The 23,674-nt window shown below is 37.0% G+C and overlaps 1 protein-coding gene across 3 annotated transcripts in view; it reads left to right on the top strand.

Moving 5' to 3' along the window:
• pik3ca (phosphatidylinositol-4,5-bisphosphate 3-kinase, catalytic subunit alpha) overlaps positions 1-23,674 on the top strand; it is a 33,869-nt gene extending 10,195 nt beyond the window's left edge. For 2 of the 3 annotated variants that reach the window (XM_048171878.1, XM_048171879.1), the window contains 19 exons: positions 1,911-2,334; positions 2,987-3,196; positions 4,539-4,789; positions 5,237-5,482; positions 5,698-5,783; positions 6,635-6,740; positions 7,999-8,151; positions 8,456-8,590; positions 11,082-11,206; positions 11,296-11,542; positions 11,627-11,730; positions 11,846-12,017; positions 13,343-13,449; positions 15,268-15,389; positions 15,491-15,569; positions 15,770-15,940; positions 16,032-16,149; positions 16,227-16,381; positions 19,279-23,674. In XM_048171878.1, coding sequence (XP_048027835.1) covers positions 1,983-2,334; positions 2,987-3,196; positions 4,539-4,789; positions 5,237-5,482; positions 5,698-5,783; positions 6,635-6,740; positions 7,999-8,151; positions 8,456-8,590; positions 11,082-11,206; positions 11,296-11,542; positions 11,627-11,730; positions 11,846-12,017; positions 13,343-13,449; positions 15,268-15,389; positions 15,491-15,569; positions 15,770-15,940; positions 16,032-16,149; positions 16,227-16,381; positions 19,279-19,549 — 3,210 coding nt within the window. In that variant the 5' untranslated portion in view covers positions 1,911-1,982 and the 3' untranslated portion in view covers positions 19,550-23,674. The remainder of the gene's footprint in view (positions 1-1,910; positions 2,335-2,986; positions 3,197-4,538; positions 4,790-5,236; positions 5,483-5,697; positions 5,784-6,634; positions 6,741-7,998; positions 8,152-8,455; positions 8,591-11,081; positions 11,207-11,295; positions 11,543-11,626; positions 11,731-11,845; positions 12,018-13,342; positions 13,450-15,267; positions 15,390-15,490; positions 15,570-15,769; positions 15,941-16,031; positions 16,150-16,226; positions 16,382-19,278) is intronic. The other variant, XM_048171881.1, reaches the window with a different exon arrangement.

Below are 23,674 nucleotides of genomic sequence, written 5' to 3'. Positions count from 1 at the left end.
ATAGCGCCACCAACTGGAAGCAGAAAATGTGTCACTTTCAGCATACATTGAGATCACCCTCTTATTTTTACCTGATTTGCTTCAAAATTCATCAGAATAATGTTAAAACTTGGCACATGTAATCCTTTGAAAATGGGCAGGGAGGAGGGGCTCTATAGTGGCACCTTGTAGTGCAGTAAATGTGGAGTGAATTTGACATAGTCCTTTGATGTTTAACCGTTTTAAGTGCCTATTGCCCGCTGTGCACAGTTGCCCTGAAGCCACCGGGGTGGCGGTGCCACCGGGCTTGGGCCCGCCATCGCTGCTCGCAGCTATATTCTGCAGTTGTTACTCCTGTCTCCTGACAAAAACATTGCATGCGGCGCCTGTGGAGTGTGGAAAGTTACTGGAGCGCGCTCCTCTCTCACAAGGAACGTCACGGCAGTGATTGACAAGCCAGAGGGCCAACGATGATCACGTAAACGATTGGCTGATGTTTTTAAGGCTCTACCTCGTGCACAGATGATGTATATTAATATTATTCCTTTCAGTGCACCTAATAAATAGTCTTTTATCAGTTAGTTAAGACAGTTTCAAGTAATATTGCAAAAATGTATAAAACAAAACATCCTATTTAGCACCTTTAACAATTTTTCCTCTTCCCTGTCAGTCTGCTACATAGTTGACGTAGTGAATGCGGTGCAATACTTCTGTGTTTACGTCTGAACGCCGGCTCAGATCAATGTCTTATTTCATGATATGTGTCATTTTAGATGGAAAAATTTCACAATCATTGATACTTAACCAAAAACTAATATTAGGTTAACTAATGTAAGTAAAAAATGTCCTCAAAACAGTTACAGAAGACAAGTTAAGAGTCAGCAATACAATAAGAACAAAGAAACAAATTTCAAACAAAATAAATAAATACAACAGAACAAAAATTCAAATAATAGCAACAGAAATTTAATAAAGTAGTCAAACGTAAAATAACACTGCTGTGTACATTAAATATAGACTAATCCTTATTACAACAACAAAAGTTATTCATTCACTCAAGAGCAGTGAGTGATTTTATCTTTGTCTTTTGTTGTTTGATTAAAATTAATGACAGGTTATTATGCTTCTGTCACTTTAAGAGCCGCACAGATCCAATATACTGTTACACATGTGTTTTCTTTCTCAACTCTTTACATTCAATTAAGACATAATTGACTGTGTTTATGAGGATACTCGCCAAAACGGCATTTCGCCATTTTTGTGTGTAGGCTCTTTGACCGTTTAGGCGCATATCCAAAGCCTACAGTATACTTTGCTTATGCGCTTTCAGCCCCATCTCTGAGTACTCGCACAGAAAGCAACTTAGAGAACAGTATCTCTTTTGCAGCTTAATGCGCTTTTAATAATACTGTTTACTATCAAGCACGTCTTGCAGTTTAGCAACGGCAGACTGCGTTTTACAACACTCACTTATTCCACTGATTTGGATGTTAAATTTGGCTTAGGAAGGAACCAAAACACACGCTGTGAAGGAAAGGGTGGTACGCTTGACGGAATGCGGCAGCGACACAATAACCGTTTTATGTTGATTATCTTGTTTTCATAATCGTTGGAAGCCAAAATTGAAAACAAACACTCAATTACGATTAATCGCACAGCCTTACAGTATATAATGCTTTAATGCAGACCAGGTTAATGAGAAGCATCACTTTTGTTACGTCCAGGTTTATTATGCTTGTTTGCTCTCTCTGTTCCTGTTTGTTACTGATGTAGATTCTTAAGACCTAATTTGCTTGTTCTGGGACGTTGTGACTTGTTTATCTAGGTGTAGTTTACAATACTGAACATTTTGTCTTATCCGATGATCTTATTGTTATTGAAAACAGAGCATGATGTCAAACACCCTCTTTATTTATCATGTTCCCTTTCAGGAGAAAAAGAGGTTGGCGATTTTTTTTATTTTTGTTTTTTCCCCCTGTTGAAGATTGTGAGGACTACAAATCATGCCTCCAAGACCCTCCTCGGGAGAACTATGGGGCATCCATTTGATGCCCCCCAGAATACTGGTGGACTGTTTACTGCCCAATGGCATGATCCTGACACTAGAGTGCCTCCGGGAGGCTACACTCATCACAATCAAACATGAACTGTTTAAGGAGGCAAGGAAGTATCCCCTCCACCATCTTCTGCAGGAGGAGACCTCCTATATTTTCGTCAGCGTTACGCAAGAGGCGGAGCGTGAGGAGTTCTACGATGAGACGAGAAGACTTTGCGACCTTCGGCTATTCCAGCCCTTCCTAAAGGTCATTGAACCTGTAGGAAACAGAGAGGAAAAAATCCTCAACAGAGAAATCGGTAAGACATCAGTCACACGTGAGCTGATTTTCCTTTATTTACTATATGCATATTTGCGTGACTTCAAACAACTTCAAGAATAGAATTTCATTAGGGTTTCAGTAACAACCAAAAATGAATGTCTCAAGTACACAGAATATTCAAAATTCACATCTGAAAAACATACAGTACCATAATTCAAAAGTTTGTCACTAAGATATTTATTGATTTATTTTTTAAAATTACTACTTTTATTCAGCAAGGACACATTGAATTGAACAAAAGTGACAGTAAAGGCATTTATAATGTTAAAAACGATTTCTTTTATCAAATAAACTTTAACTTTTTATTTATCGAAGAATCCTGCAAAAAAGTATCACGGTTTCCACACACACAAAAAATAAGCAGCACAACTGCTTTCAACATTGATAATAATAAATGTTTCTTGAACATTACATCCACATATTAGAATGAGTTCAGAAGGATCATGCAACACTGAAGACTTTGCCATTAGAAATATTAAAATAGAACACTTTATAATTTTACTGTATTTTTTTTTTTATCCCATAAATGCAGACTTTTTGAGCATAAAAAACTTGAACAGTAGTGTATTTGATTCAGAAGTTTTATTTTTCTCTCCTGACCTTGTTCTAAGATGTTTTTTTTTTTTCAGGTTTTGCCATCGGCATGCCAGTGTGTGAGTTTGATCTAGTGAAGGATCCGGAGGTGCAGGACTTCAGGAGAAATATACTTAATGTCTGCAAAGACTCAGTAGAGCTGCGAGATGCCAGTGGGTCACACAGTCGAGCACTATACGTTTATCCTCCTAATGTGGAGTCTTCACCAGAGCTTCCAAAGCATATATATGGCAAATTAGACAAAGGTAGGTTTGTTCTTTTACAGAAATATTCTGTGTTATTCTCATGTTTATGGACTTTCTTCAGGTATTCACTTTATTTATAAAGCACTTTACAACTGCACCTGCAGACATAAGTGCTGTACAATCAAGAGACACTTCATAAAAACAACACGCATCCTACTAAAACAACAAATGCTAGCCCACCCTCTCAAAGGCTAAAGACAAGAAGTAGTTTTTAACATCAGCTTTTAAAAGCATTTAAAGATGTGATCTCTCTAAGTTCCTGAGAAAGACTTTTTAGAGCTATGTTGTTCTATAATAGTCCTTTCGAAATTAAACTACTTTTCTAGGAACTTCTGCTTATGAGTTATTAGTGTAATTTCTGTGGGCAGAGTTTGCAGAACTGAAGAACACTACTTTTTGGTTCTATGTCCCAATCCCTTCCTGTCATACTTTGCAGATATGAACTGAGTTTAGGTTTTTAGTTGACAGATGAATAATCATATAGAATATGCAATATTCACTATTTTCTTAGTGCCAATAATGTTGTACTTAAGTCATGACTTAAGTATGTGAGTGTCAAAAGTAAGAGACATTTTAATTTAACACCTAATTTAAATTAGTTATTTTGAACTGTTTATTGGTTAAAAACCATTAAATATTATTTTCAATAATTTTAGAGGAAATGTTGATTGTAAAAAAATTAAAATAGTTGCTTAAAATGACTGAAAATGATAATTTTATCTTCTATTTAAATTATGATTTGTTTATTTTATATCGTCCAGCTCTTTGACCACACTAGTCTCATACAAGCACATTATTTAACATGTAATTTCTAAACGTTTATTTATGGTGCGCCCAGCTGCTTGCTACGCTTTCATTGTGTTTTGCTAATACACACTGACGTTCCAGTCAACATTATTGGCTGTGGTAATCGACAGCATAGCACAGATGCGGCACATTAATCAGGCTGAAAAACAGCATGGAATGTTTCTTTGTGTCTTATAGCCTGAAGCCGGTAATAATCTTCATAGTGTTAAGTAATTCCTGGAAGTTTTGTATTTGCTGCAATGCTGTTTTCTTTCTTATGTGAATGGGCCTGTGTTGTAATAGTAGTAGTCATGAAGCATATGATGCTTGTTTTTATGCTTTTGCTCTCTGTTTCCTTATAGCCTGGAGGAATAAATGCACAACAACTCCATTACATTTATTCCCTGACATCTTAATTCGGCTACATCCAGTCTGTTTGTTTAAACACAGTTGCCATGTGGGATTAATTGTTTGTTCTCACATGCTTGATGCCTGAAGGAATCAATTCAATAGTGCTGTTTCTGTTAACGCTCTGATCTTTTTCTTTGTGTGCTAGGTCAAATCATCGTAGTTATCTGGGTGATTGTCTCTCCCAACAATGACAAGCAAAAGTACACGCTTAAGATCAATCACGACTGCGTACCTGAGCAGGTGATCGCCGAAGCCATCAGGAAGAAAACCAGGAGCATGCTGCTGTCAGCCGAGCAGCTAAAGATGTGCGTGCAGGAATATCAGGGCAAATACATCCTGAAAGTCTGCGGCTGTGACGAGTATCTTTTAGAAAAGTACCCCATCAGTCAGTACAAGGTATCTAAGCCCATTGGGTATCACACAAACAATTCACAATTCGTATGTTCTTGAATAACCGGTTATCTTTTATTCTGTGTATGAATGCAGTCCTTATGTAATGTTTTTAGTTCACATGCTGCTTCGTTTTTTCTGTACAAGATTTATGCGTTTATACTGGGCACTGTTCTGAAATTTTCTAGTCAGATTTTTCTAGTTTATGGCATTGATCATGTGTTCCAAGCTTTCATTATCCCGAAACCAGCCAGTACACAGAAAGCAAATGAGTAGTCTCCGTATCCTGCTGCATTTGTAGTTTTATATCATCCCACAAAAAGTCCTGCCAGAATTAGTGTTTAGGACACTAAAAATAGCTCTGCACATTTTGGATGACTTAACGGCTCATGAGATGTGCTGATTATGTGGCTTTATGTATGAAATCTCACTCTATTTCTCTATTTCTCTCAGTATGTACGGAGTTGCATTATGCTGGGTCGGTTGCCAAACCTCATGCTTATGTCCAAGGACAGTCTTTACTCTCAGCTGCCTATGGACAACTTCACCATGCCCTCCTACGCCCGTCGCATCTCCACTGCCACGCCTTACATGAACGGAGAGGCCTCCACCAAATCCCTCTGGACCATTAACAGCACTCTAAGGATACGTGTCCTCTGCGCCACATATGTTAATGTGAATATTCGGGACATTGACAAGGTGCTTAGCTGAAATCTGTCTTTCTGGATTCTGAATGTCATTTTATTGTACAAAATGTGGGATGTGTTTAGTGAGAAAGCAGAAGTTTTACATTATTTGTGAAAGAACCGGAAGCTGTTTGTGTGTTTGTATTTATAATTGCATGACCTTTCTACACTCCCATTTTCTTGATCTAAGAGGGTGTTTTCTGATAGGTTGTTACCTTTTCGTTTCAGATTTATGTGCGGACAGGGATCTACCATGGTGGAGAACAGTTGTGTGATAATGTCAACACACAGCGCGTCCCCTGTTCAAATCCAAGGTACTGTACAAACACAGGTCCCCTGATCTTGATACTTTAACTGATTCATTACCGAGTGAATATATGTACAAAAATACAATGAAAGCCCATTTCTGCCATAAAATAAAATGAAAAGGTAATTGTTACTTTTTCTCACAATTATGAGTTTATATCTCACGATTTTAAGTTAACATTTTGCAATTCTGACTTTTTTCTCTGAATTCTGAGTTTATATCTGTTTTAACAGGAGCCTAATTTCATGGACGAAAGTGTCTATGTGTGTTATGAAATTCATATATATGGGTAATATAATTATTTTTGGTACTTTCCAATTTTGTCTTAATGTTAATGCACAAAATCACCTATAAATTTGCAATTCTGAGAAAAAAAAGAATTGCAAGATGGTTGCTCAAAATCTTAAGATATAAACTCAGAATTGTGAGAAATAAAGTTGTGAAACAAAAATTTGCCTTTTTTTTTAATTTCGTGGCAGAAACGGACTTTCACACTTCTCTGTAATGTAGTAAGAACCAAAGTATGCAGTTGCACTGTGTGGACTTTAAATGTCAAAGGAGAAAAGGCATTTCATCTAGTGCAAGATATTCTGACATGTGTAATTCTTTTTGTTAATAACTGTGAAGCCCATCCTGTCTCTTTCTGAAGAAACTCTCATTTCAAAATATACCCCTCATTTATACATATTTCACCACAGAGATTATGAGTGGCATTGCACCACCCACCTAACTCAAGCACTAGGGCAATGCTGCTGTCATTGGGTAGCACTTGTAAATGGATTCACTTCAGGAGGACATTTGAAATGCAAATGAAAACATTTTAAAGACTTATTGTGTGCTGATTCTCTCTGTCTCCAGGTGGAACGAGTGGCTGACTTATGACATGTACATTCCTGACATCCCCCGGGCGGCTCGTCTCTGTCTCTCCATCTGCTCTGTGAAAGGAAGGAAGGGGGCAAAGGAGGTGACTTGTTGTTTTTTTTTTTTTGTAGTGCACATTACACAGTTATAACAGTGTTGTTATTGTAAACTAAAACTATTACAAATTATTTTAATAGTTTTTGTCAATTGAAATAAAGCTGAAATAAAATATAAATATTAGATGAAAACGTCAAAGAATTAAACTTTTTTATTTTAGCTAGTTAGGCAACATTTGTCATTTTTGTTTATTGAAGTACTAAAATTACTAAAACATACTGAACTAAAAATAAATTAAAGCTAAATAGAATAGAACCCCCCACAAATAATTAAATGATGAAAAAAAAAAAGAGAAATTTCTGTCATTTAGTACCCTCATGTTGTTCCAAACCCGTAAGACCTTCATTCATCTTCGGAACACAGATTAAGATATTTTTGATGAAATCCAATTGTTTCTGAAACACACATTGGCAGCAATGTCTTTGCACCTTTCAAGTCCCAGAAAGGTAGTAAAGACATTGTTAAAATAGTCCATAGGGGCTTTCGCACCAGAGGAACCTAGAACAGTTCCTAGAACTATTGGCTAAAGTACCGGATTTTGCCGTGTTCGCACCGCAGGAACTAGGAACGATTTTAGTTCTAGGAACTCTTTTTGGGGAAACTAAAAAAGCTCCTACTTCAGAGTAGGGTCTAAACCAGCATTATGGGAACTATCAGTGACGTAAGTGTACATTGATTGGTCAAACGCTCTTAATTATGCATTTACATTCCATCTCTGTTATCACGAAACCCACAACAAACAGAGCTCCGATCACGGCATCCCCCTTTCACAGTTTTTTTTTAGCGTTTGTAAATGCTGCGCTTAAAGACACCGATGTTGGCTGCTTCTTAGTTCCTATTGCCGGTGCGATTAGTTTAGTTGTCCTAGTGGCTAGTTCCTATAACTGAGTTCCTAGAACTATTCGGTGCGAAAGCCCCTCATGTAACTACAGTGGTTCAACCTTAATGTTATGAAGTAACGAGAATACTTTTTGTGTGCAAAAACAAAACAAAAATAATTTCTTCTCTTCCCTGTCAGACTCCTACACTGTTGACGTAGTAAACACTGTGCAGAACTTCCATGTTCTATGTCAGAATGCTGACTCATTATATATAAATACATTTAGAAATAAATAAAAATGCTAAATTAACATTTGTGTTAACTTACCTCACCCTTGTGAGAACACTGTTCAGGTTATTTACAGTGTTTTAGTGGTGATTGCTTCAAAAGTCTTTGAAATGAACCGTTAAATGATCTGCTACAGGAGCATTGTCCACTGGCCTGGGGAAACGTCAACCTGTTCGACTACACACACACACTGGTCTCAGGAAAGATGGCACTGAATCTGTGGCCAGTACCACACGGCCTAGAAGACCTCCTCAACCCCATTGGGGTCACGGGCTCCAACCCTAACAAGGTTTCTCCTCCTGCATAGCCTCTTTCAGCACTGAGCCGTTTTATGCTTTAATAAGGTTTAATACGATTGCTCTGTGTTGTCTAATCAGAGGTTGACATGGTTAATCAAGAACATATGTTCTAAAGCTGTTTATTGAGTATGCTTTTTTTTTATTACAAGAAAATCTATGTGCATTGACCCTTAATACAAAATACAAGTTTGTAACTGCGTAGATGCTGAAAGTGTATTAGTTTTTAGTAAAGTGTTATTTAGTTACTTGGTTTTAATGTGTTTTGCCTTTGTTGGTTTTTCTCTTTTGCTCTAGGAAACCCCATGTCTAGAGTTGGAGTTTGACTATTTCAGCTCGCCCGTTAAGTTTCCTGACATGGCCACGATTGAGGATCACGCTAACTGGATAATATCCAGGGAGATGGGATACAATTACTGCCAGTCTGGACAGGTGAGCTTACAGACACACATCCTACTTAATTAATTATAGTGACACACTTACTGCTGCTATTAATACCCTTTACAAGCCTGAGGAGCATGAGAAACATCTCTTGTCATTCTGTGTAGTCACCTCACGAGTGTCATTGTTTCCAATTATTAAAAAGTACAGTGTTCATTCATTTGATTTTGTAATAGATCTCGGCAGTGACTGCACACTTTTTTCAGTAGCATGGGTCCTGGATGCCCATTCTCTTCCTCAAAACATCTCTGATTCATCAAGGCTTTGAACTTTATCAAGGTTTTTCTTGTTGAAATAATCAATGATGTGTGACTTCTACAGAAGCAAACATCATTATTTAACAATGCCAGAGGTCATATTAGGTCTGTCTGGTAAAGATTATTGCTCTCAAACTTTCTAAACTGTGATTGAGGCTTATTCAAACTGAAACTATACCACCAGGTTGAGAGTTAAAATATTTTTGAAAGAAGTCTCTCAAGCTCACCAAGTCTGCATTTATTTGATCAAAAATACAGCAAAAATATTCCATTTTAATGTGTGATCAAATGTAATTTTCTGTGATTTGTACATTTGCATCACAGGAATTTACATTTTAAATACATGTGATTTTGTATAGGGCTGCAACAACGAATCGATAAAATCGATAAAATTCAATTATTAAAAGAGTTGGCAAGGAATTTCATTATCGATTCGTTGTGTCGCGCGACTATTACGCCTCTCAATAAGACGCGGAGATGTTTGAGTATAAAAAAGCGCGGTTGAGCGCGAAGCAGAGCGGAGCAAAAATAAATAGTTAAATAGCAGAGCGGAGGTAGAGGAAAGACCATCGGAGAGTAAGCAAGTTTGTGAATATTTTAAATAAACAAGGAAAAACAAAATAATAGCCATCCATCTGTCATACAGTGTTATTGTGGCTGCGTTCAGCGCTCGTGACACGCAAGACGCGTCGCTATGGAAACATTAAAGGCAAACGTTCTAAAATAACGGTCGCCTCAGACGCTTCTAACTCAGTTAGAATATTTTAAACTCGCGCTCAAAAGGGTGAATATTAATCAAACAACAAAAGACAGAGAAAATCACTCTCTGCTCTTTAGCTTTAGGATTTATTATATACTAATTATATTTAATCCATAAGGAATGTTGTATGCAAGATGTTATAAAGAATGCATATATCATTCAATGAAAAGAAGACATTGTGTTCTTCTTTAGGAGGAATGGTTTTATTTAAATTATAAGATAATATCTTTTTTATGTCACAGCAGTTAAATCTGTGTCTGTATTGCATGTTCAAATTTTAATATTATTCATATTAATAGGCTAATACAGTATATGTTTTCTCCAGGAGTATATAATGGATTTGGAAATTTTAGAGAAATTCTTAATGCATTACAATTTAACTAAACCTGTTATATTTAGTCAACTACTAAAACAATTGAAATGACTAAAACATGATTAAAACTGAATGGCATTTTAGGCAAAAGACTATGACTAAAACTAAATAAAAATTTGCTGTCAAAATTAACACTGATCTGTTGTCATGTATTTATTCTGTGCTTTCTCCCATATCGGTTATTGTTGACAAATATATTTGGGAGTGATTGAGTGAATGAGTGTAGTGTAGAGAAGAAGTTCTACCTTTCAAACAAATCCTGTTAAGTTTTCTGATTTGATTTTTTTCTTTATTTAAAAAAAAAAAGATGTATTGTTCTGACAGCTCAGGTCCCTTTAAACAAAAATATACATCTTTTTGTGCACTTTATTTAAAAAAAAAACCTATATATTTGGCAGATGTAAAGCATACATGTGTATGTTTTTTGTGTTAGTTCATTTGTTTTTTTGTTTTTTATTACTTTAACAGCTCAGGGATGTTAAAAGAGCAACCTGTTTTTGCACATTCTGAGGATTTTTTGCACTGTGAATTTGCACTGTCAGTTCTTTTTTTGAATAAAAGTTTGGAAATTAATGGGGTTTTTTTCCGATTCATCGATTAATCGTAAAAATAATCGACAGATTAATCGATTATTGAAATAATCGTTAGTTGCAGCCCTAATTTTGTATTTAAAATGTAAATTCCTGTGATGCAAAGCTAAATTTTCAGCATCATTACTCCAGTTTTCAGTGTCACATGAACCTTCAGAAATCATTTTAATATGCTGGTTTGGTGCTCAAGAATCATTTCTTATTAATATTTTTGTGGAAACCATGATACTTTCTTTTTCGAGATTCTTTGATGAATAGAAAGAACAGTATTTACATGAAACATTTATATTTTTATGTAACATTATAAATGTCTTACTGTCACTTTTGATCAATTCAATGTTTTTTTGCTGAATAAAAGTATTCATTGCTTTCCACAAAATTCTTACTTACCCCAAACTCTTGAATGGTAGTGTATATAAAATAAAGTCAGCAAAAATGGACTAAAAGATTTATTGTTTATTAATCAGATTATTAAATAATAATATTTTCTTGCGATTTACAGAGCAGCAGACTGGCACGAGACCACGCCATGACGGAGGCAGATATAGAGCAACTTCGCCAGCTGGGCAACAGGGACCCGCTTTCTGAGATCACTGAGCAGGAAAAAGACTTCTTATGGAGGCACAGGTACTCTAACGCCCCCATTAGCTCTAGTCATTTTAGTGTCCTTCTGCAGAAACGTTTATGTAGAACTGTGTTTGCGTTTTCTTCTGTAGGCAGTATTGTGTAAATATACCAGAAATCCTGCCCAAGATTCTGCTGGCGGTGAAGTGGAATTCCAGAGATGAAGTTGCACAGATGTATTGCCTTCTTAAAGACTGGCCCGCAATAAAGCCGGAACAAGCCATGGAGTTGCTTGACTGTAACTATCCTGATCCAATGATCCGAGACTTCGCAGTTCGATGCCTTGAGAAGTATCTGACTGATGACAAACTCTCACAGTACCTCATTCAGTTGGTTCAGGTAAGACTGATATATTCAGTTATTATTAATTATAAATGCCCTCTCAGGTTTACTTGTTAATTTTTTACTTTTCATTTGTTTAAGGTTCTGAAGTATGAGCAGTATCTTGATAACCCACTGGTACGATTTCTGCTGAAAAAAGCTCTTACCAACCAGAGGATTGGGCACTTCTTCTTTTGGCATTTGAAGTAAGTGATTTCCTAATTTTGCTTTCTGTCAGGGTTTTACGCACACTGACTTAAATATCACGGTGACGTTTTTGAAGTTCTAGTTAAATTGCAGTAATATCTTGTGGGGTTGCAGGTCAGAGATGCACAATAAAACCGTGAGTCAGCGGTTTGGTCTGCTGCTGGAGTCGTACTGTCGGGCTTGTGGCATGTACCTGAAGCACCTGAGCAGACAGGTGGAAGCCATGGAGAAGCTCATCAACCTCACAGACATTCTCAAACAGGAGAAGAAGGATGAAACTCAGAAGGTAAACTCAGCCTTTGACCTTCTCACCCCACCTAAAAGTAGGCATGTGAGGTTATATTAGGAGAGTCTTAACGTACACTGCAAGTGAAACCTTAGCTGTTAGATTAAATTTACGGAGGATACGCCATCTACTCTGTGAGGTGATCCTCAATAGCATTCAGGCATTACCTTGAATTACCAAAACGTCCCACACAATGTTGTCAATGTAAAGAAGTTGAGCTTAAAGTTTATTGGCCAATTAAGTTGCTTTGCGTTTGCTGATGTGAGAAGCTCCTTATTATGGGGGCCCAAATGTGATACTTGTGAATTATTTGATAATTAAAAAAATCAATAAATCAACTGGGAAATCTATAAATAAATAATAATAAAAAAAAAAACAGTAAATCAAACTTTCAGCATTTGAATAAATAGATTAAAGAATCTGCAATAAACAAGCTATCTGAAAATACTTGTACTTGTTATAAAATTAAAATTTTGTAATTATTAATATGGAAGTAATTATCAAAATGGAAATAATGTGGTGAAGTGATTAGCTGCATTTCCATTATCCATTAAATTGCGCAAATTGAAATTGAAAATTGAAAGTGCGCCCAATGGAAACACGTCAATTTCACAAAAACTCCCATATATTGCAAAAAATTTTTTACGCTCACATGAGGTGGTTTTTTCAGGCAATTCGAAAAAGGAATATTTTGAAAAACTGCTATTTTGCATTTACAGGTCACCTGCTGTACATGAAATTCGGTCATTCTTTAAAGTATGTTTGGACAGAAGACGAGACAGATTTCTTTATTAAACTTATAAAAGACAAAAGAGTTACTGGATTCTAAACAACAAAAAAATTAAATTTATCAAGACCTCAAAGCAGAGAGGAGGGAGAAACATCCAGAAACACCTCATACGTGGCCGCTCCCAAGTATAAGGGGCTTTCCTTGCCATTAATGCTTGGATAACACACCTATGTATCCTTTGATTTAAAAAAAAAAAAAAAGTACAGTACAGTAGTACAGTAACTGCGATATACTTAAACCTACTAAAAATATCCGTTTCCAGGATTTTTGGAATGACTTATCGTGAGGGGAGAAATAATAAACAGCATCATTTCGCAAAATCTGTAATGGAAACCCGGCTATTGATAAATGCATTTTTAAATTTCATTCTATTGCTTTTTCTATTATCTCTTGCCCTTTATCAATTTCCTGCTACAACAGGAGACGTTGCCCAATCTGCCATAATTCGTTGCCCTGATGCTAAGCTTAGAATAATATATATTTTTTTTTTATTGGCTGACTTTTATTTTAAAGTGTATTTATTTTGGTTTTTCAGGTGCAAATGAAGTTCCTGGTGGAGCAGATGAGGCGACCGGACTACATGGATGCCCTCCAAAATTTCACCTCTCCACTCAACCCCGCCCACCAGCTGGGTAACCTACGGTGAGTACCACACTGTGCAGTATTTACAGCTGAGAGAATGTATTATCACTTAGCAGGGACAACACACAGGGCAGACGTAAAAGGACACAATTGTAGACTAGCATGAGCTAATGTGGGCTAATGAGTTTTCCACTTAAACCACCACTCAATAGTGTGGGGTCACTTACAGTTTTTCAAAGAAATCAATGCTTTTATTCAGCAAGAACACATTAAATTGATCAAATGTGACAGTCATAATGTTGAAATTATGAAATAAATGCTCATCTTTTTTCTTTTTTTTACCTTCTATTCATCAAAGAATTCCCCTAAAAATGTTTTGTGGTTTCCACAAAAATATTGTAACATCTGTTTTCAACATCTATTGAAGTAATGGCTGCTGAAAATTCAGCTGTGCCATCACAGGAATAAATTACATTTCAACATGCAGGGCTTGACAATAAGGACTGCCCGATGGCCCGGGGCCAGTGTGAATGACTCACGGGACAGTAGACGGAACGGTCACTTGCCCGATCGGGCCAGTGCTCTAGGGTGTGCGATATATATCGTCTGTCTATGATATCGTGATTGTTGATTTAACGATCTGAAATTATCGAGTATATCCCTCAATTTACAAAACCAAACAAAAACACAACACACCCATTGAGTGCACGCATGCAATACAGGACGTAGTCTAGTAAGTTAACAGTTTAGGTTAGACTAGTGCGCGTGCATATTAGAGTGTACGCTTTCACTGCGTGTGATTTAGTCTATTAAAATCCCTTTAAAATGCCCCAGAATTCGAGATAAGGGGCAAAAATGCCCCAGTATATCTTTTATATTCATATCATTTAATAAAGTTAACCAATATTACACAGCGCCGTTTTTCTCCAAATATCAACAATTACAAATGTGATATTGATTTAATTCAGCGTACAGTTTAATGAACAAGAACCTAATATCAAGTGACTTACATTTTAGACACCAAATCGCTTGTTTCACTCTATTTCGCCAAAGAAAATAGTTCCAAACAAAGTCCACAGAATTGTTGTGCGTCTCTGAGCAACACTTCCTGAATGAATCAGCCGTTTGAATGAATCGGTTGAATCTCAATGACTCGCTCATTAGCAGGGACTTGCTGCCACCTACTGGCGGGTTTAATTTCAGGTTTAAAGTGTCTTTTCATTTTTAAAATAATTTCAAATAGCAGTATTTAACGTTTTATATTTTCAATATTTCAAAACATTATTTATGCATCTAGCTCTCAACTGATTCATAAAGTTTAATCTATAGTTATATAGTTATAGATATTACAATTTCTGTACCTGAAAATCTCCCGTTTAAACCTACATGAAAAACTTGAAAAGCATTGTTTATTTCATTTATATGTGTGTTCTGTTGTATTCATATGTGCTAAACTCATAATTTGATTATTTATTAATATTTTATTACTTGCTGTTTATTTATCTTACAATATTTAAAATGTAAGTGAGTTAATCTAGTAGCTTTTGATGTCATAACCTTATTTATTAAGGTTACATGTTTCATAAACAACGAAAACAATAACTTGGCTTATTTTATACGCCTATTTTCTTTGCTGTTACTTTATTAATTATTTGTTGTGGGGCAAGTGAAAATTTTGAACCACGGGCCAGTAGAAAAAATCCTTAGCGTTGAGCCCTGACATGTATTAAAATAGAAAGAGTCATTATAAATTGTAATAATATTTCACAATATTACTGTTTTTACTGTATTTTTGATCAAATAAATGCAGACTTGATGTTAAACTTTGAACACTAATGTATGTTTGATTCGTCACTTGTTTTTCTGTTTGCATGGCAGACTTGAAGACTGCAGAATCATGTCCTCTGCCAAGAGGCCTCTCTGGCTGAACTGGGAAAATCCTGACATCATGTCCGAACTTCTGTTCCAAAACAATGAGATCATCTTCAAGAACGGGGATGGTCAGATCATCTTTTATACTACTATTTTAGAAGGAATGCCCTTATTTTTTTATGGTAAGAAACAAAAGTGACAAGTTTTTCTACCTTTTCCTTGTCTTTAGATTTGAGACAAGACATGTTGACACTTCAGATCATCAGGATAATGGAGAACATTTGGCAGAATCAGGGGCTGGACCTGAGGTATGTGGGTGTAGTGGTTAAAGATCTTGTTTTTTTGAGTTTCCTTGACTTCATAAGTATACTGTAAGTCACACTAGTTAAAAGCATCTGCCAAATAACTAGTAGTTAATCAGGTACTGATGTTAAGTTGGCCTTGAGTGAGTTTAAGTATAATTTACTTAAAAAAATATATAATTTCTCTTAATTTTTTTGTATCATAGAATGCTCCCTTATGGCTGCTTGTCTATTGGAGATTGCGTGGGTCTCATAGAGGTGGTGAGAAGTTCTCACACCATCATGCAGATTCAGTGTAAAGGAGGTTTGAAAGGGGCGCTGCAGTTTAACAGTTCAACGCTGCATCAGTGGCTAAAGGACAAAAACAAGGGCGAGATGTGAGTAACAAATTTTAATTTTAAAATCAAATTGAGATGTTTTTCAGTGGGCAGTTCAAAGATCTAGTAACGAAATCATCTGTATTTATAGGTATGACATGGCCATCGACTTGTTTACACGATCCTGCGCTGGCTATTGTGTGGCTACTTTTATTCTGGGCATTGGTGACAGACACAACAGTAACATCATGGTGAAGGACGACGGGCAGGTGTGAACTTTAATGCCACTGAAACATTCAGTTGTAGTCAGTATCCTCATATTGACCTCCTGCTTATATTCCTGCAGCTGTTTCATATAGATTTTGGTCACTTTTTGGACCACAAGAAGAAGAAGTTTGGCTACAAGCGAGAGCGAGTTCCGTTCGTCTTAACTCAAGACTTCCTAATTGTGATCAGCAAAGGAGGAACCCAAGAGTGCACTAAAACCAGAGAGTTTGAGAGGTGCGTATGTTCACGTTGGAAGCGTTGCTAATTGTTTTCCAGTGTGAGCTTAACCGAAACAAATTCTTTGTTGTTTCAACATTAACATAGTAATTGGCAGACAGCTAACTACCCGAAACAATTAGAGATTGAGCTGAACAATGGAGGCTTTCAAAATGGGCCTCTCGGGCCTCCATCCCAGCAGCCTTTCCTCTTCCAACAATACTCTGACAGCCAGCTGGCTGCCAAGTTTCCTGCTTCTCCTCCAGACTTCCGCTTTCTAACAAATCTCTGCTTCAGTTGTGACTCAAAGGAGGCTTCATAAAAGCAGGATTTGCTCTTTATCAGTGTGTCTCAGAGGAGTAGACATCGATGTCTGCACTTGCTTGAGTAAAACTAAAACAGTGAGGAAATAGTCTCTTGTGGAAGGACATTCAAAAAAGTTTTTTTTATTTTTTTTTTTAGTTTCATCCAAACACTGTTTTTTGTAAAAAGCACATGATTTTAATGTTGTCTCTTTAAATTTGCATAGATTTTTTTTTGTATTAGCGTTCGACGCATGCACAGTTTTGAACAATCTCTTGCCACAAATTGAGAAATTGAGTCCCCCCCAGGAATCAGGTCTCCTTTAGGACCCAGGCAGTAATGCCTATTTAAAAGTTGTTATCGTGATGTCTGTACTAATTATACAAACAACATGCTTGAAATATAAAATGAATGCCTATGTATTGCATAATAAAACAAATTGGAAACAGAAATTGGAAGCAAAAAAACATACCTAATATAATATAAGCTAAGCTAGCAGGCTAATCAGGTAGATGTATGCAGTACATAAGCAAACTAAAAAACCGTAAGAAAGAGGAATGCTTGATTTCACAACCTATAGCTACAGTTATATACTAGTATATGAACCATGTCATTTAAAAGACATTAATGGTCATTATAATGCATTTTAAACTGTATAAATCGTAACGTCATTTTGCAGGAATTATAATCAGGTGCTAAAAATACATCCCTTTAAAAGTCAGTTGAACCAATGGGATCACTCGATTCCTGGGGGACTCGATTTCTCACCATACTTTTGATCTGTTTATGCAGTTTTTCTTTGACTACCTTGTAAATCAACACCCCCCGGGCACAGTTGCCACCTTAGGGCTTTTGAAACTTGAAATAGTTAACCCTGGGTCATTCTAAACCCCTGGTAAACAAAATCCTGGGTTATCTTTATTCACGTTTCACAATGCTCATACTATGCCCGGGGTTAACGGTTAATCCTGGGTATTCATAAGATGCCATTTCACAGTGCATATTCCTAAACTCCGGGATAAAGCTAAGCATTAGCGGTTCAACGGATCACAAAACTCATGGTTTGGATCACATCATGGTTATGAAGTCACGGATCGGATCATTTTTCGGATCAGCAAAATAAAATAAAAAATCATAATAATTAAGGGTTGGGGGGTAACTCAACTTTGCATTTATTACTTAGCCCACTTTAACTACTCTGATACCACAGCAGAAACTACAAGCCCAACTAATACATTATTAAAGGCAAGTGAACAGACTGTAAAAAGAACAAATACTGTACACCAATTACAAGCATAGATAAATACAACATAAAGTTACAAATAAAATATAAGTTCTAACTGTAATATTCATTTTCGTGTACAGAAATGTAATAATTAAATATAAAATGAAACTGTTCACTGTGTAAATGTGTAAATGTAATATAGACTTTGTTAAAGCTGTGTTCTGTTGTTTGATTTACATGACAGACAACAGCAGGTATTTATAGGTTGCTGTCACTTTAAGAGTAAGACCCCATGCACGCGCACATCCGCTAGATAAACATCCGATTCCGAATTCTCACCTCGTTCAATTAAGACATAACCGAATGTGTTTTCGAGAATACTTTTGACTTTTCGAGAGTATTTTGACTGAAATAATGCATGTATGTGTCCATCCAAGTGCAATGAGGACGCGAAAGAGACATTAATTTAGAGTTTAAGAGCTATCTGGAACGCGCCTCTCTCTCTCTCTCTCGCTCTCTGTGCGCACCGATAACAGCGCTGCGTGCGATACTGAATTAAATCCTCTTTTGCCTCTTTTAGTGCACTGGAATGGTTTTATATCTATTTAATGTGTGAAATAGATAACACGTTCAAATTATAACCTGTTCACTCTATTGCGGTGAAACTTGCAAATGATCCGTGAATCACATGCGTCCCGAACCGTGGGGCTTGATCCGAACGGATCACGGATCAACAACGATCCGTTTAACCGCTACTAAGCATCTAGTTGTAACATTCTAACACCACATTGTTTCACACTGTACAAGTTTGGCACCGCAATGCAGAGTTAACACCGCAAAAGTGGTGTTATTTCCCTCCAGAGCAGGGTTTCATAACCCTGGGTAAAAAGCGGTGCTGAAACCGCATCTAAAATACTAAAAAGTGTGAAACGCTCCTCTACCCAGGGTTAAAAGCGGTGTTTAGAGGGATGATAACCCGGGGTTAAGCGCAGTGTGAAAAGCCCTCTTGTGGATAAACTAATTACTGCAAAAAAAAAAAAAATGCGCATGTGCGCAGTATGCACATACTCTTCTGGTGACGAAATTCACATCACGTGCACTGTACGCTGACCCTCACGTACGTGTAAAAAGTGAAGTATACTTTGTGCTTTACAGGCCAACTCAGAAGTTAGCATCAAGCTGATTCCCTCGACAACAAACCAATAGGATTTTTCCATTGGCTTTTGGATTATTGCAGAAAATAAGCTCTGTGACCAACAGAAATTTAACTTGCATGTTTTGTTCATCAAGATAAATTTCACAAATTAATACAACTTTAATGAATTTTGAACCCTAAACACAATAGATGCTGCAGAGAAGCTGAATGTCTCACTGTCTCCCCCTGCAGGTTCCAGGAGATGTGTTACAAGGCTTACTTGGCCATCAGACAGCACGCCAACCTTTTCATAAACCTCTTTTCCATGATGCTGGGCTCAGGCATGCCAGAGCTGCAGTCCTTTGATGACATCGCTTACATCCGCAAGACCCTGGCGCTGGACAAAACCGAGCAGGAGGCCCTGGACTATTTCATGAAGCAGATGAATGACGCTCACCATGGTGGATGGACCACCAAGATGGACTGGATCTTCCACACCATCCGACACCATGCCCAGAACTGAGCCGATGCCCACTGGCAGAACTCGGGGCCCGATAACAGGCAGAAACGAGACCCTTTTTGTAGGACGCACTGCCTGCTTTATGCCATGGAGTATCATGGCACCCAAACCTCATGTACAAATGACCTTCAGAGCACTAAAACAACCTGGAAGGACATCTTTTATTTGTCCTCTTCTTGTTTATTCCCCCCCCCCCCCCCCCCCCCATCCCAAATGAGGCATCTCTTGCCCACCATTGTCCAGTGTGGTTTTACATTATAGCTGTAGTTTTTTTTTCTCTCCCCCTTGTGCTGCTCTTTTCCTGGAGAGTCAATACTACTTATTATTATTATTAATATATATATTATTTTTTTCTACAGAAAACAAACCTTCAAGAAAAATCATGTTCTGCACTCTTCAGGAGCTTTTGTGGGGATGTTCATGTCTTCCTGTTTAAAACTACAAATGCCTTCTAATATGCACGGAACCTCTGAGAACACTCTAAAAAAAACAGGGTATGAAACTTTCTGGTCTGCTACCTGGCCTTTCCTCTCTAAACCAACACTAACTCCTCCCGAAAGGCAGTCGACGAGTAGCAGTACGAATCTGATGGTGCTGATTTCCGAATTGCGCTCTTGTCCTTTGAGTTCAGTTGGCCGCGCTGGCCTTTACTATAGATGGATAATAACATTTTTGTTCTCCTTTTTCTTCCTTATATGCACAGCGAGCTAAAATGATAGCCTGTATACCTTATTATGCACTGGACATGAATATTTTTATTTCGTTTTTATTACGAACTCATATTTTGGCCTCACAGTAGCACTACACGAGTACAGACTTTTCAGAGACATTGGGAAAAACGACATGTTTTGTGTTCTCAATATGCACATAACGCACTATAAATAACAGTTCAGATCCTCCATGGAAGGAAGTATTCATTTTTAGGACTATGATATGGGTTTTTTTGATGGCCAGTACTGACGGCGATATGTAAGCAAATCAATGCGGATGCATTATTTCCCTAATTTTACACAAAATTTACTCCGAATATTGTTATTTTCCATAAACAAGGCTGTCGGTCAACACTGATGCTTTTAAAATGGCCAAATATTAGCAAACTAATCAGCCTGGCTGATATATTACCAATCAGGACATACATTTTCATTTTTACTCACAGATCAATGTTGTGTTTCCAGTTCCAGTGCGCGAAACATCACAGGAATCCAGGTTATCGGCTCTCTGTGTTTTCTTGGCTGTCCTGTACGATTGAGCAGCGCAGAGTAACGATTGTCCTACTAGATGCCCTGGCAGCGTGCAGATATGAAGCCTTAATACACTCACTTAATATGAATGGATATTCATCTCCTCCATGTGCCCTTGCATGCCACAGGAAAGCGAACGCTTGTTGGTGCTTTGACGCTAAGCAGTTACGAAAGAACAAAAAAGCTTTTTATCAACTCTGGTTGAGTCGCCGTATCTCTGGGTACTTTATTCCACTACACTAAAGCTGGCAAGACCTTTTCTGTTAGCCTGAAACTTTATTTATTTAATTTTTACAGATACAGGTTGTAGTCTGTGCAAGAAGCATTAAGAAAGATGGTGCTATGTAGTTAGTTACACATCATATTGAAAGAATCTATGGACGAAATGGATGTTTTTTTAGACGGTAAAATGGCTTTTAGATGCTTCAAGTGGATAACGCTGGTAAAATATTGTTTACCGATGACACTACAGTACAGTAGGTTATAACTACAAATACATTTCTATACATACATGCATATGTACGTGTGTATATAAACGCACTCTGTTCCCCCTCGTTGTCTTCTTTTTCGTTACTGCAGACAATGTACAGTGAATGTTTCATGGTGCAGGATGTCTCCTATGTGACATTACAGGGCTGAGAAGAGGGAAAAAAAAGGTAGTTATCTTTAGTTAATTAACTAATGAGCGCCTCTTGAGTCGGGTTAAGTGCCTTGCTTGGGGCCGTAATGGCAGTGTTACGTTTGAGCTGCTCCCTTCGCCTGTTGATTTACCAACGCTTTCGCTTTGGCGTCTTGAACCTCTAAACTACGGATCGAAACGTGAGATATTCCAGAACAGGTCGTATACAAACCCATTTGACTCGCCCTCACGTCGTTCCAAACCTGTGTGACTTTCTTTCTTCCGAGGAACACAAAAGAAGATATTTTGAAGAATGTCCAAACATTGGACCCCATATGGCATTTTATTGCATAGACAAAGAAAAACAGATGTTTTTGAGAATATATTTATAAGAAGTTTTGGAACGACATGAGTGTGATTATAAGGGAGTTTTCTTTTTAGGGTGAACTATTCTTTTAAGATTCGTGTTTTTGCTTTCTGTCCCTCCTCGGCTCTTGTCAGTTAATTCAAGCCCCTGTCGTGTTTCTGCATTACTTTAAAGCTGTGAAAATGTACTATTACAAATGAGGTGTAATCGTGCTATTTAAATGGATAAATGGCTACTATGCAGGAAACCCCTGAGTACTATTTTCCTCTCACACTGTTTTATGTATGATGTATTTTCCTCAAAAGGAAAGTCGACGAAAGTACTTTCACAACCACCTGAGATGTAAACGATCAGATGAAGATCTGATCGCTCGACGTAGGATCAACTGAAGGAAGTGACACGTGCGCATTTCCACGTTACAGTCTGATGAGGTTCTTTGCGAAGCTGAAATTCAGCTTAAATACTGGGCAACATTTAACAATGCAAATTGTAATGATAGACAGTTCGTTTTTTTTCTACTGTTTTTAAGTTTAAAAGGGTGTCCTGAGTACTTACTATTGTAGTATTCCACACTTATGCATTCATTTGCTATACATTTTTTTTGTAAACGTTGTTGTAACTCTTATATGCAGTAAACAAATGAACAGATGTACACTTGGCGTCAGACTGATGTATGCAGGTGGTTCTTGCACTTTGTATTCCTCCGTTCTTTGTTCTTTCTCTCTTTGCCTTCGGTCCTTACTGGGACGCTTTAGTCTCCTGCATGTGTTTTTAACCCTACCTGCTCATTTACTGCCTGAAACTGAGATCAGCTACATTAAAGCTTAGTTATGGTAAGCAGCCTTATGTTAGCTCTCTTAAAGCCATTTATTGCATGGTTCTATTCACTATGTGTGTTTTTGTCTGTACAGGTTACAGATCTTCTTGGGCCGGACCCGCTAAAAAGCCCATTTGCAAATGTCTAATGTGATCAGTTGCTTTCTAATTTACCTAACTTAAATTTTTTTTTTTTTTCATTTTAATGACTTGCTAACAAACTATTGAGATGCAGAAATTCTGGACTCTTTTGTATGACAAATGAAAATGAGGAAAAAAAAAAAAAGGAGTTAAATTACAAAATGTTTAATAAGTTTCAGTTGTTGTACTTGAAAATCATCGCTCAGAACCGTCTTTGTGTGTCGACAACAAAGCCGTCAATGTTGCATAGCACTGAAGGTTTACTTGCATAGGCAATTTCATACCGATTGTGAATGTTTCAGTGGTTTGGTCTGGAGTCTCTTTACTGTTAGAAACTCTACTACACCAATAAAAAGAGAGGAAAAATTACTATTTAAATTCAAAGGAAAATAAAAAGTAAGTTTGTGTGCTATTATGTTAAGTTTGTCAGATGGAGGATATCGAAAATTCTATTTAATGGAAGGTCAAAGCATTTTTTATTTTTTATTTTTTACTTTAAAGAATGCTTTGGTTACATTTTCTTTCGGTATTGCTGTTGCATTTTACTTATTTACGTGTTGAATTCTGATGTCATAAAGATATAATTTTCTTTACTATCATCATTATTATGAAATTATATATAGCGGGCCAAATACTTTCTTTACCTCCTTACTTCCTTGCATGGAATTAAAAAAAAAAAAAGTAAAAAAGAAAAAAAAAATGGAAAAAAGATAAAAGCTGAAAAATTTGCCCTAGTATTTTTGATTATTTGTAGATGTAAGGGATTTTTGGCCTACGACTGCACTCGGTAGAAACCATCTATAAACTGCCATCAGTTACAAAGCCTCATCTTCATTTCTATTCAGTTTCATTGTGCACCTCAGTTCAAAAGTAGCTTTGTATCCAGTCTGTCTTCAATATTTTGAGTGTTATGTGACTATGTACAAATAAACGTATTTCAAGAA

The sequence above is a fragment of the Megalobrama amblycephala genome, linkage group LG21, assembly GCF_018812025.1.
Source record: "Megalobrama amblycephala isolate DHTTF-2021 linkage group LG21, ASM1881202v1, whole genome shotgun sequence".
Lineage (NCBI taxonomy): Eukaryota > Metazoa > Chordata > Actinopteri > Cypriniformes > Xenocyprididae > Megalobrama > Megalobrama amblycephala.
This window is presented reverse-complemented; position numbering and strand designations above follow the sequence as displayed.